The 11953-nt window shown below is 49.6% G+C and overlaps 1 protein-coding gene across 2 annotated transcripts; it reads right to left on the reverse strand.

Annotated features, from left to right (window-relative positions):
- Window positions 1-302: 302 nt before the first annotated feature.
- Window positions 303-5423, reverse strand: LOC136527435 (uncharacterized). Of its 2 annotated transcripts, none has more exons than XM_066520168.1 (4): window positions 2354-5423; window positions 2097-2271; window positions 1749-1810; window positions 303-703 (listed from the first exon to the last, which is right to left on the reverse strand). In XM_066520168.1, exons 1-2 carry the CDS (start codon window positions 5092-5094, stop codon window positions 2211-2213), a joined length of 2802 nt encoding a protein of 933 aa, XP_066376265.1. In that variant the 5' UTR covers window positions 5095-5423; the 3' UTR covers window positions 303-703; window positions 1749-1810; window positions 2097-2210. The 2 variants fall into 2 exon arrangements, with proteins under 2 accessions (XP_066376265.1, XP_066376264.1); XM_066520167.1 differs by having other exon boundaries at window positions 2097-2274.
- Between the last annotated feature and the right edge of the window lie 6530 nt (window positions 5424-11953).

Below are 11953 nucleotides of genomic sequence, written 5' to 3' on the forward strand. Positions count from 1 at the left end.
AGGACAAAAATCCACCTATCTCGACAAGGCAGGAAACCGCCTACTGCAGATGTGTACTGCATGCTTCAGTTACGGAGTACTAGGTCAGAATCGAATGAAGTGGATTGCTACTCCCGTGCAAGCAACAGCCTCTGCCTGACGAGCTGCACGTCAAGCATATTCTCTATGCACTTCACAGTTTCATTGAAGAGCAGGCGCAGCACAAAACGGCTGAATCATTTCTAGTGAAAAAAACGATCTTTTCAGCTACTGAGACATACTGACATCGCAACTACATCTCGGGGGTCAGAAGTATCACTAAACCAACTTGTTTTTGACCGAAAAGACTGTGGGGGAGATCCCACAGTGAGCAACTTTTTAATTAATTTAAAACAGGAGAGAGGGTCTTGCATACAAATCTAGCTAAAAGCATCAAGCCAAACACAGAAGGTTGACCTAAGGTCATCCTTAAAACGAACCTAAACCAACTTGTTAATGAGGAGCCCTAGAAAAAAAAAACTTGAACAATAGGAATCTAAAAGAAATTACTACTGCACAACATACAGAACAATGACCAGTCGACTAACTTCCTTCAGCAACCGGTCTGGTGCAGTCTTCCCATAGTCTTGTGGTGTAGGGTCTGAATGCACAAACTGCAAGGGTCCCAGGGCTCATAAGGATTTCCCAAGCTGAGAGGATGGCAGGTCCTAGACATTCATAACATCTGAGGAAACAAGGGAAAACAAAGGGAAGGAAATAAGTTAGATGGCGATGATGGCAAAAGCAAAACTGCAGAAAATGCAGCTATTACATAGCAAAGTAAACTGCAATATTCTCTGATATCCAATAAGAAAAAAGAGCTTTTTGTTCAAAAATTAGGGAACAGAAAAATTGAATAGTATACTTGTTATTGTCCAACAGCACCACATGCACGCAGTAAGGCAACCTGAACCATGACTAGCGAACCATATAGATAAACTAATGGTAGAAATCACTAGACTTTGAAGCATTCGGTTGCTTCATTTCAGAAAACAGATTTCAATTTATCCAAAGTGGAATATGCCTGTTCATCAGTAATAAACAACAATTTTCATCATTTAGATATATACAACCCAGGGTTCACTGCATAGTCAAATACTATATGTGGATGCGTGCAGAGTTCAAGCATCTAAAAACAGCATAAACCCATTATTTTATGTTTCCAACTAAACATCGTCTTCAGTTAAAGAACAAATTTCATGCCTTTGCTATTTACAAGTGCCAAGCACATAAATGTTAGCATAGCAAAAAAAAACTAATATATCAAGCATACCAGCATCTAAAAAACATAACACATTGATGAGTCCAATAAAGTTTAATTTATTCACTGTGGCTCCAAAAGATGGTAATGAATCTCAGTGGATTCAGTAGAGTACACATATTACAATGTGCATTGAAATGCTACATGTAAGATTTTTAATGCATAAGTGCGGCTCTGGCCTAAAAAGCTCATCACAACTAGCATGGGGGTTTGTGGCTAGTACATTACAATTCTGATGATGAGTGCATTCCCATCCAACATTACTTGTTTGGAAAATAAATAGAGATCTACAATGTTTTCTCGAACATCATATACTTGCTGGTGTGGTACAAGCACACCACAATAAAGTGGGGATGGTGATACCTTTTTCATCCTCCAGACTAAATAGACGTGAATATGTAAGAAGTATGGCAAGAACAATGAGTATGCATGCTGAGAAAGGAAAACACAAAGAAGTGGGAGTACGCACCTAATGGCATATTATTGAATCCAATATACAGCACATCATCATCACTGGGAAATCGGAATCACCTGAAGAAATGGATCACATAGATTAATGCAATGTTACCGACTGCAGTCAAGAAGAACAGCGACAGTTGCAAGTAATAACAAACAACAATAGACATGAGCATGAATTTTGCCTTGAACATATGAAGAGTTCAAGAACAGAATCGAACTCTTAGCATTAGACAGTAAGTGATCTACTAACAATTTACATGCCAATCATAATGCTTTGCTTGATGCTCTTATAAAAGAAAATGATTTGCTCAATGAAAGAAGAATAAGGATAGGTATCTAAATAAAATAGCATTCTTACCTGTGCATTCACAGCATCCTTTCCAGTACACCAATTTCGAAAATCTGGTGTGACAGTTGAAGAAGAAGCTGCTTGTGTGTTAGTCTGAAGATTTTCAGGAAAACTTGAGGTTTGCTAGTCTTGAGAACACATATGTTCTTGTAGAACATTATCCGTGTATTTATGTGAGGTATCACTTCTGTACAGCAAACATGTTCAGGTGTCACGGATTTTCCTCCCGCTCAAGACTACCATAGAAAGAATCTAAAAAAACTTACATGGATTCTAGATATTCTCCTGTATTTCTGCTGGCAGACTGCTGTGCATAATCATCTTCCAGATCAATTACAGGGATGGTTTGCCGATTGCGCATATTGTGAACTCTAGCTTGTCCATCTGCAGCCTCATCTAAAATAATTTGCCCATCCTTCAAATGGTGTATATCTCCTGCATGTTGGTCTGCATCATTATTCAGAAGTATTTGCTTGCTGCTCAGATAGTAGTTATTATCCAAATCATGAGCACCCAAAGGAAAAGCCATGGGATTTGGCTCCATTTGGCGATGATCATCCGCACCATGACCTAGCAGCAACTGTTCATCGTTCACATGGTGACTATCCAGAACTTGAACAGTATTGACCTGATCTATAAGCATCTGCTCATTCTCCATCTGTTGCTCATCCACATTTTGCTTTAGAAGCATTTTCTCATTGTTCATATGGCAATTATCTGAAGTATGCGCAACCATACTATGATTTAGAAGTATTTCCACATTGTTCACCAGGTGATTATCATGTGCATGCTCACCAGCCTCATTGTTCACATCATACTTCATCAAATCATGCCCATCCTCCAGTAGGTGATTATCCTCTGCATTCTCGTCTTGAACTTGATTTTCTGAAGTATCATCCTGTGCATGTTCACCGGCCTTATTGTTCAGATCATAGTTATTCAAATCAGACTCATCCTCCAACATTTGATTGGCCCCTGCATGATCATCTTGACCTTGAATTTCTGAAGTATCATCGTTTGCTTGTTGGTTCACCAGACCAACTAAATCAGGCACAGAATCACAAAGATCATCTACTGGATGACCACAGGAAATCTCGGAAACCTCACAGCCCACTGGAGTTTCAATGACATTGAGATCGAAAATTTTGTACCAAGCTGGCAGCTCTTGCTCATCCCTGCTGAGATCACCGACAACAGTTTCAACTTCAGTTTGTGGAGTCTCTGTTTCATATCTTAATTCAGAGTAAGCATCGGTCACCATCAATTGTTGCGCTTGGTCATCTCTAAGACCACCAACACCAGTTTCAACCTCACCTTGTGGAGCCTCCATATCATACCTTACTTCAGAGCAATTATTATTCTCTGCCAATAGTTGCTCTTGTTCATCTCTATCAAGATTACCAACACCAGTTCCAAATTCACTCTGTGGAGCCTCCATCTCATACTTTACTTCAGAGCAACCATTGTCCTCTGTCAATGGTTGCTCTTGTTCATCTCTATAAAGATCACTAACAGCAGTTTCAGCTCCATTTTGTGGAGTCTCCATCTCATACTTTACTTCAGAGCAACCATTATCCTCTGTCAATGGTTGCTCTTGTTCATCTCTATAAAGATCACCAACAGCAGTTTCAGCTCCATTTTGTGGAGCCTCCATTTCATACCTTGTTTCAGAGCAAACATTGTTCTCTGCCAATGGATCTACCATACATGCATCCATGTGTGCAATGCCAGTTTCCATTCCCTCCTCAGTATTGCTGAGCTGGGACTGTCTATGGACAGGTTCCTCAATAGATTCAGATATATGAACATGCACATCAGACGGTTGGCTCTGGGTGTCATCCATTTCATCATCATCTTCATCATTCAAGTCAGAGGCTGCAAACTCACCATCCTCGTCTTCATAAATCTCTTCTGCAAACTCACCGTCCTCACCTTCAGACATGCCTTTAGCATGATCCAGTCCAGCAGTCTCTGAGTCCACCTGCTTATCTTCAATAGCCACAGCTTCAACAGCACTGTCATTCATCTCCATAACCACCACTGAACTAGGAACTTTCAGCTGCCTTGGTATTTCATCGACATCCGCATTGTGCACGCCTCCATCACCACCAGCAGCAGGAACAACGCTTGAGTCTGGCACCTTGGTGCGATCCAAATCACAAGTGCCTGCTCGCAAATCTGGATCTCTCCTGCTGCCACTGTAGTAGCTCCTGGTCCTGCTTCTGCTCCTGCTCCTACTCCTGCTTCTGCTCCTACTTCTCCTCCTTCGGTCTACTCTGCCATCAGCAGAAGCCCGGCGATCGTTATGCGAATAGGACCTTGACATTGGTGGTCTCCTTGGCTCATTGTAGTCACGTGTCCGGCGGCCGCCCCGGTCAGCATCACCGCCACCGCCATCGTTGTATTTGCGCCTCCCCTCAAAGCTGTGGCTCCTCCTGTCCCACCCCGACCTCTTGGCTTCCCTGTCGTCGTCCCACTTTGAGACACGGCCCAGATCCCCGGCTCCACTTCCACTCCGCCGCCACCTCGGGCCGTCGTCCTCGTCTCTCTTCCTCCCGTAGCTGGAGGGAGCCGGAGCCGGAGCGGGAGCGGGAGCGGGAGCTGGAACCGGAGCAGGAACGGGAGCGGGGGGCTCGGGGCGGTAACTGGGATTGTGATTTGGGTCCTCCCTTGCCAGGAGAACGTGCTCGGGGAGGAGGCCTTTGGCGACCAAGTAGTGAGCGGCCAGGCGGCCGGCCTCGAGTAGGATGTCGCCGCGCAAACGCCTCTCGGCGGCAGCGGCAGCGGCGGCGACCGCGAAGCCGTTGGGGAGGGGATTCGGATTCTCCTCGTATCGCCGCGGCGGCGGCAGCTCGGAGCTGCGCCTCTTCGGCTGGGGAGGGAGCGGGTCACGCGGGCGGCGCTGGTGGCGCGGTGACGGCGGGGCCGGGGATCGGCGACGGTAGCGTCCTCCCGACGGCGGCGGCGGCGGCGGGTCACGGCCCCGAATGCGGGACCTCGGCTGCATGGATTCTCTCCGGCCCCTGGCCCGGAGGAGCTGCGCGTTCGGTGTGTCTGGTTAAATCCGGTGGGGCTCTGCCTCTCCCTTTTTCCGGGCGGTGCGATCGAGCAGCCAAGCCCCGCGTCCGTTCAGTGGCGTGCGTTCGGAGCCCGGCGAGTCGCAGATCCGGAGTCGGCGCGTCCTTTCGTGGTCCCCCCCAGCGGCGGCGGCGCGCTTGGGGTCCCGGAGGCGGCGACGAGATTTGGTGCTGCGGCTGTGTGCGAGGGTTTGGTTGCGAGTGGAGAAGGGGGGCCGACGACACAGATAAGAGGGAGAGGACAGAGGACGGGAGTGTGCCTCTGCCAGTCTGCCTCCTGTTTTTACTACTGGATCCGCTACCACCAGCCCACCCCTCCCATTTATTACCGCTATCGTGTCAGAGGAACAAACTATGAAAAAAAACATAGATATATAAATTTTAAAGTTTAACGTACATATCTTGTGCTTTTTACCTAATTTTCTTTCTATGTTATCCTTGGTGTATCAAGAACCATCTATAGAGTTAATGTTGAACCACATGATATACCACCGCTATTGTGTAACCACCTGTATCAGTAGTATAACCGTGAACGTAAAAACAAAAAACCATATATAAAATTACAGATTTAAGAGACATACCTTATACTTTCTTTGTATATTTTTTTTCTTTCTACGAATCTAAGAGTTCCTGAGTATGTTGAAACTAAGAGCGCGTTTGGCCGGGCTCTCGCCGGCTCTGGCTCCCACACTATAGCGCAACTGTAGCGTGCAGGAGCTAGAGCCGAAGGAGCCAAAAAAACGAGCTTCTCCGGCTTCGGCGCTGTCAGTGAGAGAGGAAAGGAGAAGAGAGAAAAACGGCTCCGGTGAACAGTGTCGCTATAAGAGATGAACAGGGGAGGAGTCAGAGGAGCCGGAGCCGCTCGGAGCCCGGCCAAACGGGCTCTAAAAATACTTTAGTTATGAACAATTGTTGTGTATATAGAGGATTCTTTTTACTACGAGGGTTAGGGTTTGGTTGCGAGGTGACAGCCTATATGTCTCAGGAATTCTTATTTATATATTTTTTCCTCTCTCGTGCCTAGAGAGATAGAGGAGTTAGTATGTCCCATGTATTGTTATGCACAAAGAAATTGGCTCCTCTCTTCCAGCTTGGTTCTAGTTTTTTATGTCTCTCTCATCTGCAAGGCATCTATATATCAGCTTAGATTTGGCCACCGGAGATTCCTAAGTATTAGTTATATTTGTGGATAAATGAAATCCAAAGGTCCTTCTCTTTGTAGGTAGATAGAGTAGGGGAAATCCAAAGGTCCGGATGGTGTGCTAAAAGGCACAAGGTTTATACTGGTTCGGGCAGAATGTCCCTACGTCCAGTTTGCGGCTGCTGCTCGTGTTATTAGCACTGAAAGGTTCGTAGTAGGGGGTACAAACGGGCGAGAGAGAGACAGGTCACAAGTCTTTGATGGAAAGGTTGAACGGGTGCTGAGAGTTTGGATGTTGCTCAGCTGTGTGTTATGTGATGCGTGGTGTATTCTATCGATCCGTCTCTTTAGTGGGGTGCCCTGCCTTCCCTTTTATAGACCAAGGGGAAGCAGGGATTACCGATGAGAGAAAGAAGAAAAAACAGAGGCAAAGAAGGTCATTCGAAGGTGCCAGGTCTTCCTTTTCCTCTGAGTGAGCCCCGCTGACACGGCAGACGGTGCCAGGGATAGCTCCACGCAGAGCGTCTGTCGGCTGATGACTCCATGCTCTGGCTTGATCAACAAGTGGTCACGTCCCATCCCGCCCTGGTGCAGTGACCGCATTCCGTCACTGTAGAGGATGTGAGTCTCTTCCTGAACCGTAGTTGTTGTCGTATTCTTCCGTCAGGACCCGCGCCTGAGGGCAAATAGCGGCGCCCACAACACTGTAAGACAAATGTCGGCGCCCACAACACTGTTCGGGCTCTGAGATGCCCGGAAGGGCTTTAAAGCGCCCGTCTTGTCATATCGTGACGGTACTTTCCTACAGGCGTGCAGGGTATGGTCCTCGGTATTGCGGTTGACTTGAGTGTCCTGCCTTATCTGCGCACGTAGTTATGTCGGGCGAGGCGGAGCCTACCCTCAGACGTCGGGCGAGACGGAGTCTGCCCTCAGACATCGGGCGAGGCGGAGCCTGCTCTCAGACGTCGGGCGAGGCGGAGCCAGCCCGCGGTCGTCGGACGAGGCAGAGCCAGCCCGCGGTCGTCGGATGAGGCGGAGTCTGCCCTCAGACGTCGGGCGAGGCAGAACCAGTCCGTGGTCGTTGGGCGAGGCGGAGTCTGCCCTCGGACGTCGAGGCGATGCGGAGCCTGCCCTCCGACGTCGGTCGAGGCGGAGCCAGCCCGCGGTCGTCGGGCGAGGCGGAGTTTGTCCTCAAACGTCGGGGGAGACGGAGCGTGCCCTCCGACGTCGGTCGAGGCGGAGCTAGCCTGCGGTCGTCGGGCGAGGCGGAGTTTGCCCTCAGACGTCGGGGGAGGCGGAGCCTAACCGCGGACGTCGGGCGAGGCGAAGTCTGCCCTCAGACGTCGGGCGGGGCGGAGCCTGCCCTCAGACGTCGGGCGAGGCGGAGCCAGCCCGCGATCGTTGGGCGAGGCGGAGTCTGCCCTCAGACGTCGACGCGAGGCAGAGTCTGCCCTCATACGTCGGGCGAGGCGGAGTCTGCCCTCAGTCGTCGGGCGAGGCGGAGTCAGCCCCCGGACGTCGGGCGAGGCGGAGCCAGCCCCCGGACGTCGGTCGAGGATGAGTCTGCTTGGGGCGGGGGCCCATGGTCCTGGTAGACGGACGAGGAGTGACCCGGTAAGCGGTGTAGTCGGGCTCTTGGTTGTGCGGAAGAGTCAGCGTTCGACGGTTGCTAGCTCCTCCTTTTTGGGTACCCTCATATTGGTCCCCGACAGAAATGTTTATCGACAGCAAGATATCTATACGCGTATAATAGTTTTATCAGGCTAAAAATTCGTCGAGGTTAATAAGTGTGAATATTTCATCGAGATTAATAGGCGTGATGATGATTGTGTGCGCGCCCTAGTCGGCCTATCATAGGTGTTTGTCAAAAATAAAATGGACGGTGCGAGGTACCGCTGGAGGAAACCACGAGCATGATGGAAATTTTGGTTTGTCCTTTATTGCTAGTCTATACTAGTGTACTATACAGTACCGGTACTGCAAGATTTACAAGAAAATGGGCAAAGCAACCGGGCCCATGGCTCCATGAACATGGAGCTTCCACATTCGGGCAGCCTAACATCTGCGTCATGCCATGTGTTCAGCGTCTGGCGTGTTCGTTGAAAGGAAAAGGAAAAAGAATTGGAAAAGACCCGAGGTGGCATGCAAATACATGGGCACTGCTGGGCTTCCCACTATACACGGCCCAAAAATGGCTTCCCTTTGATGATGAGTTGAACGAAACAAGAAATGAGGAAGGTCTCAACTCTCAAAGCTTCTTCAGAGGATGATGGTACGCGCCAAAGCTTCCAACTTCCAAGTTCCAAGCCGTCCATTTTATTCGGCTCTTTCCGCTACGCAAAAGCCAAAGCGTTTCAGGGGTGTTTTCGTCACTACTGGTGTAGATTCTTCTTCATTTCATTTTTGTGTGTGTGTGTACACTAATGCCATGAATTGGCAACCAAGAAGCAAATATGTGAAATCAAAAAACGCATCTCACGTAATAGACTGACAAATAAAATTGTCAAACTGACATCATGAGAGCGTTTTGCCAACAAGATTCTAAGTGCGGCCTTGTTGTAGAAAACACACATTGGGCATGTGCTAACGGACGCATGACAGCGACTGCGGAGAACCTTTTGTACGTGGGATGGAGAATAGAGCAAACATAACTGCAACAAGGCGCCAAAAAAACTTTCATGGAAGGACAAGGAGAACATGCATAAACATCTATGTAGATCAGAGCTCTACTATGAACCACGCAACGTGACAAATTTTCCCTGGTTCTCTCACCTTTAACCTGGCCCTGCACAACAGAAATGGCAGGATATATACAGTATTTGCACTTGTGCATTTCAAATGTCCAAATAAAACCAAGTCAAACATGCATGGCGGGTTCCAAAAAGAATTTGGTAAAAAGAGTCTAAAAGATGCGCTAGACTGCCGAAGAAAACTTTTCCATTAGCCGTGTTCCCTTAAGCTACTTTTAAGTCATAGCCCTATTCACTTGAGCTACTTTTCAGTCATAGAACAATGTTTTTTTCTCACAATATTTCAGTATAAGTATCAGCATAAACTAAATTTTAGCATAAGCGAACAAGGACTATAGCTCCAAACGAACAACACCATCATACTTATCTACGCATATGGTTCACCATGCTCCCTTTCATGCACACTTGCTAGAAGCTTCACAGGATCGGAGCGATTTCCTTCGTTGCCCGAGTCAACCAAGGGAAAAGGGTAGAAACTGACTGCATGCTGGAGACCGAGTATTGTGAGACCCAGCCATTGGGCCAGTTGGGCCGGACCGAATTCATGACACTGTAGCGTTCGAGAGTGCTGTAGCAGCGTGGAAAATACTATAGCGGCGAAGTTTAGTAAGTTGGAGGAGAGCTAAGCCAAGTTAAAAGTCTGGACCTGGGAGGCTGTTAACTCTGGATCGATCCTTTTGCGCGAAGCGAGAACGAAAAGACAAGAGAGTTAATTAGCATGTGTGATTCATTCAACGTGTAGAGTGGGCCTTAGCCGTCTTCCCGGGTCGGGGCGTTACAAATGGTATCAGAGCCAACTCTCATGGTTTCACGGTTGCATATGGTCCGAAAGCGTGGACAGGTTGTGCATGGCTCATGTGAGGGCATGACACTTGGGCCGGGGAACTGAAAATACGAACGTGGCCAAGAGAGTCGGTCTTGAACATTTGTCCTACTAGGTAGCTTGGTTCAGCATTCGATGAAGACGTCGAATCCTTTGAGAGTGGGTGAATGTGAGACCCAGCCCATTGGTCCAGTTGGGTCGGACCGAATCGTGGCACTGTAGCTTGGAGGTACTGTAGCGGCGCGGAAAACCACTATGGCGATGAAGTTTAGTACCATACTGGAAGTTGGAGGAGAGCTGAGCCAAGTTAAAAGCCTGGACCAGGGACGCTGTTAAATTCGGATCGATCCTTTTGCGCGAAGCGAGGACGAAAACGCAAGAAAGCTGATTAGCAGGTTTGATTCATTCAACGTATAAAGTAGGTCTTAGCCGTCATCCCGGGTCAGGGCGTTACAATTGTTGCTCGAATTCTCTGTTTGCGTTGATCCTGCAGAAGACCTGGAACCCTTCACAGTCTTACTACACACAAGAGAAATCCTGATCTGGTCGGAAAAGATAATTATACACCTGGCATTATTATGATGATGGAATATAAGAATCTTTGATGAAAGTTAATAGCAAGAACACATTTGATGCAAGCCAGTGTCAGTCCACACATACAGCGACTAAAACTCAGCCACGATTCATGGCACAAATTGAGCAAATAATGCTTCAAGGAGTTACGAATTGACTGCTGATTTTGACACGTGGGAGCGGGGCATGGCCGCTAACGCCGAGCCGCATCGGCGCCGTAGCGGCGGCCCAGTGTGCCGCATGGGCAGCACGCACGGCACCACCAACAGCCTCTGCGACATCGGCCGCCTCTCCACCCTCCAGACCTCCAGCTCCGGTGCGCGTGCGCTGTATCGGCGGTTTTCGCCTCGTCGGAACTCGAGTCTTTCTATCTGTATGTCATTATAAAAAATAGTTTTGACCTACAATCCACTAAAAAGTCCTTTCTATCTTCCACACCATTCCATATACTTTGACCTCTAACGCTGTCTAACTGCGGTAGAAGAAGTCCAAAATATCCTTACCTGAACGCACATAAGTGTGGAGAGGCATCAGAGACGATGCCGATGCCAAGCACCATGGCGTCCCAGATCGGGAGCAATCGGCGGCGCAGGCTTCATGAGGCGGTGCGCAGAGCTCTGCTCGCCCTCCCTCTGCCTCTCTCTGGCCTCGCTCGCTCTCCCTGGCTCCCCGCTCGCAAACGCGGGCGTCGCCATTGACGCCCACGCGGAGTAGCGTTGCGGCCTCCGTCCCGCCGCTTAACAAGCTTACAGGCCAAGCCGAGCTCGCCACCGAACTCGCTTCCCACTCCTCCACCCCGCGCTCACAGCTCAAGATATGACCGAGTTTGCTAGTCCCACCGATTGCCGCCGCCATGGCTGCCACGCACGCAGCAAACCGTCTCTGGGCGCGCACAGGGGCTCCGCCCTGACCATCGTTGGCCACTGTGAGGCGCGTGAGCGGGCTTCGCCCCAGGCCACTGTCGGCCACCGCGACGGCGCGTGGGCAAGCTCTGCCCCTCCCACCGTCGGCCACTACACCGGCGTGCGGATGAGCTTTGCCCTAGGCCAACGCCACGAGACGCGCGCGAGCTCCCCCCGGTCACCGCCACGACTCGCGGGCGAGCATTCTCCATCCTCACATCCTCCACAGAATCTCACGCATTGCATGGTGGGCACCGATCGATCGATCCTTCAAGAAGCAGAGGGCCAACCATCTACAAGTACTAGTAGCCCGCCCCTGCCTGCACGCATACAGAGAGACAACGACAGATGCGGATGCTCAGGCGGCACCTCGTGGCCGACCTCACGCCCAAGGTAACCCCCACGGAACGGTGAGGCCGACGAGGCCACGGTGATCGCCTAGCGCTTGTTGCGCGTGTTGCTTGGCTGTGGGCGACGCGTGTGGGCGAGCTCTGCTCGGCCACCGCCATGGTGCGTCGTACCTGGTTGAGGATGAAGCTCTTGCCCTGGCGCCGTCCATAGATAGAGACGACCCCGACGGGGCCCTTGACGAGCTGCAGT

Source organism: Miscanthus floridulus, chromosome 19 (genome assembly GCF_019320115.1).
Source record: "Miscanthus floridulus cultivar M001 chromosome 19, ASM1932011v1, whole genome shotgun sequence".
In the NCBI taxonomy this organism is placed as follows: Eukaryota; Viridiplantae; Streptophyta; class Magnoliopsida; order Poales; family Poaceae; genus Miscanthus; species Miscanthus floridulus.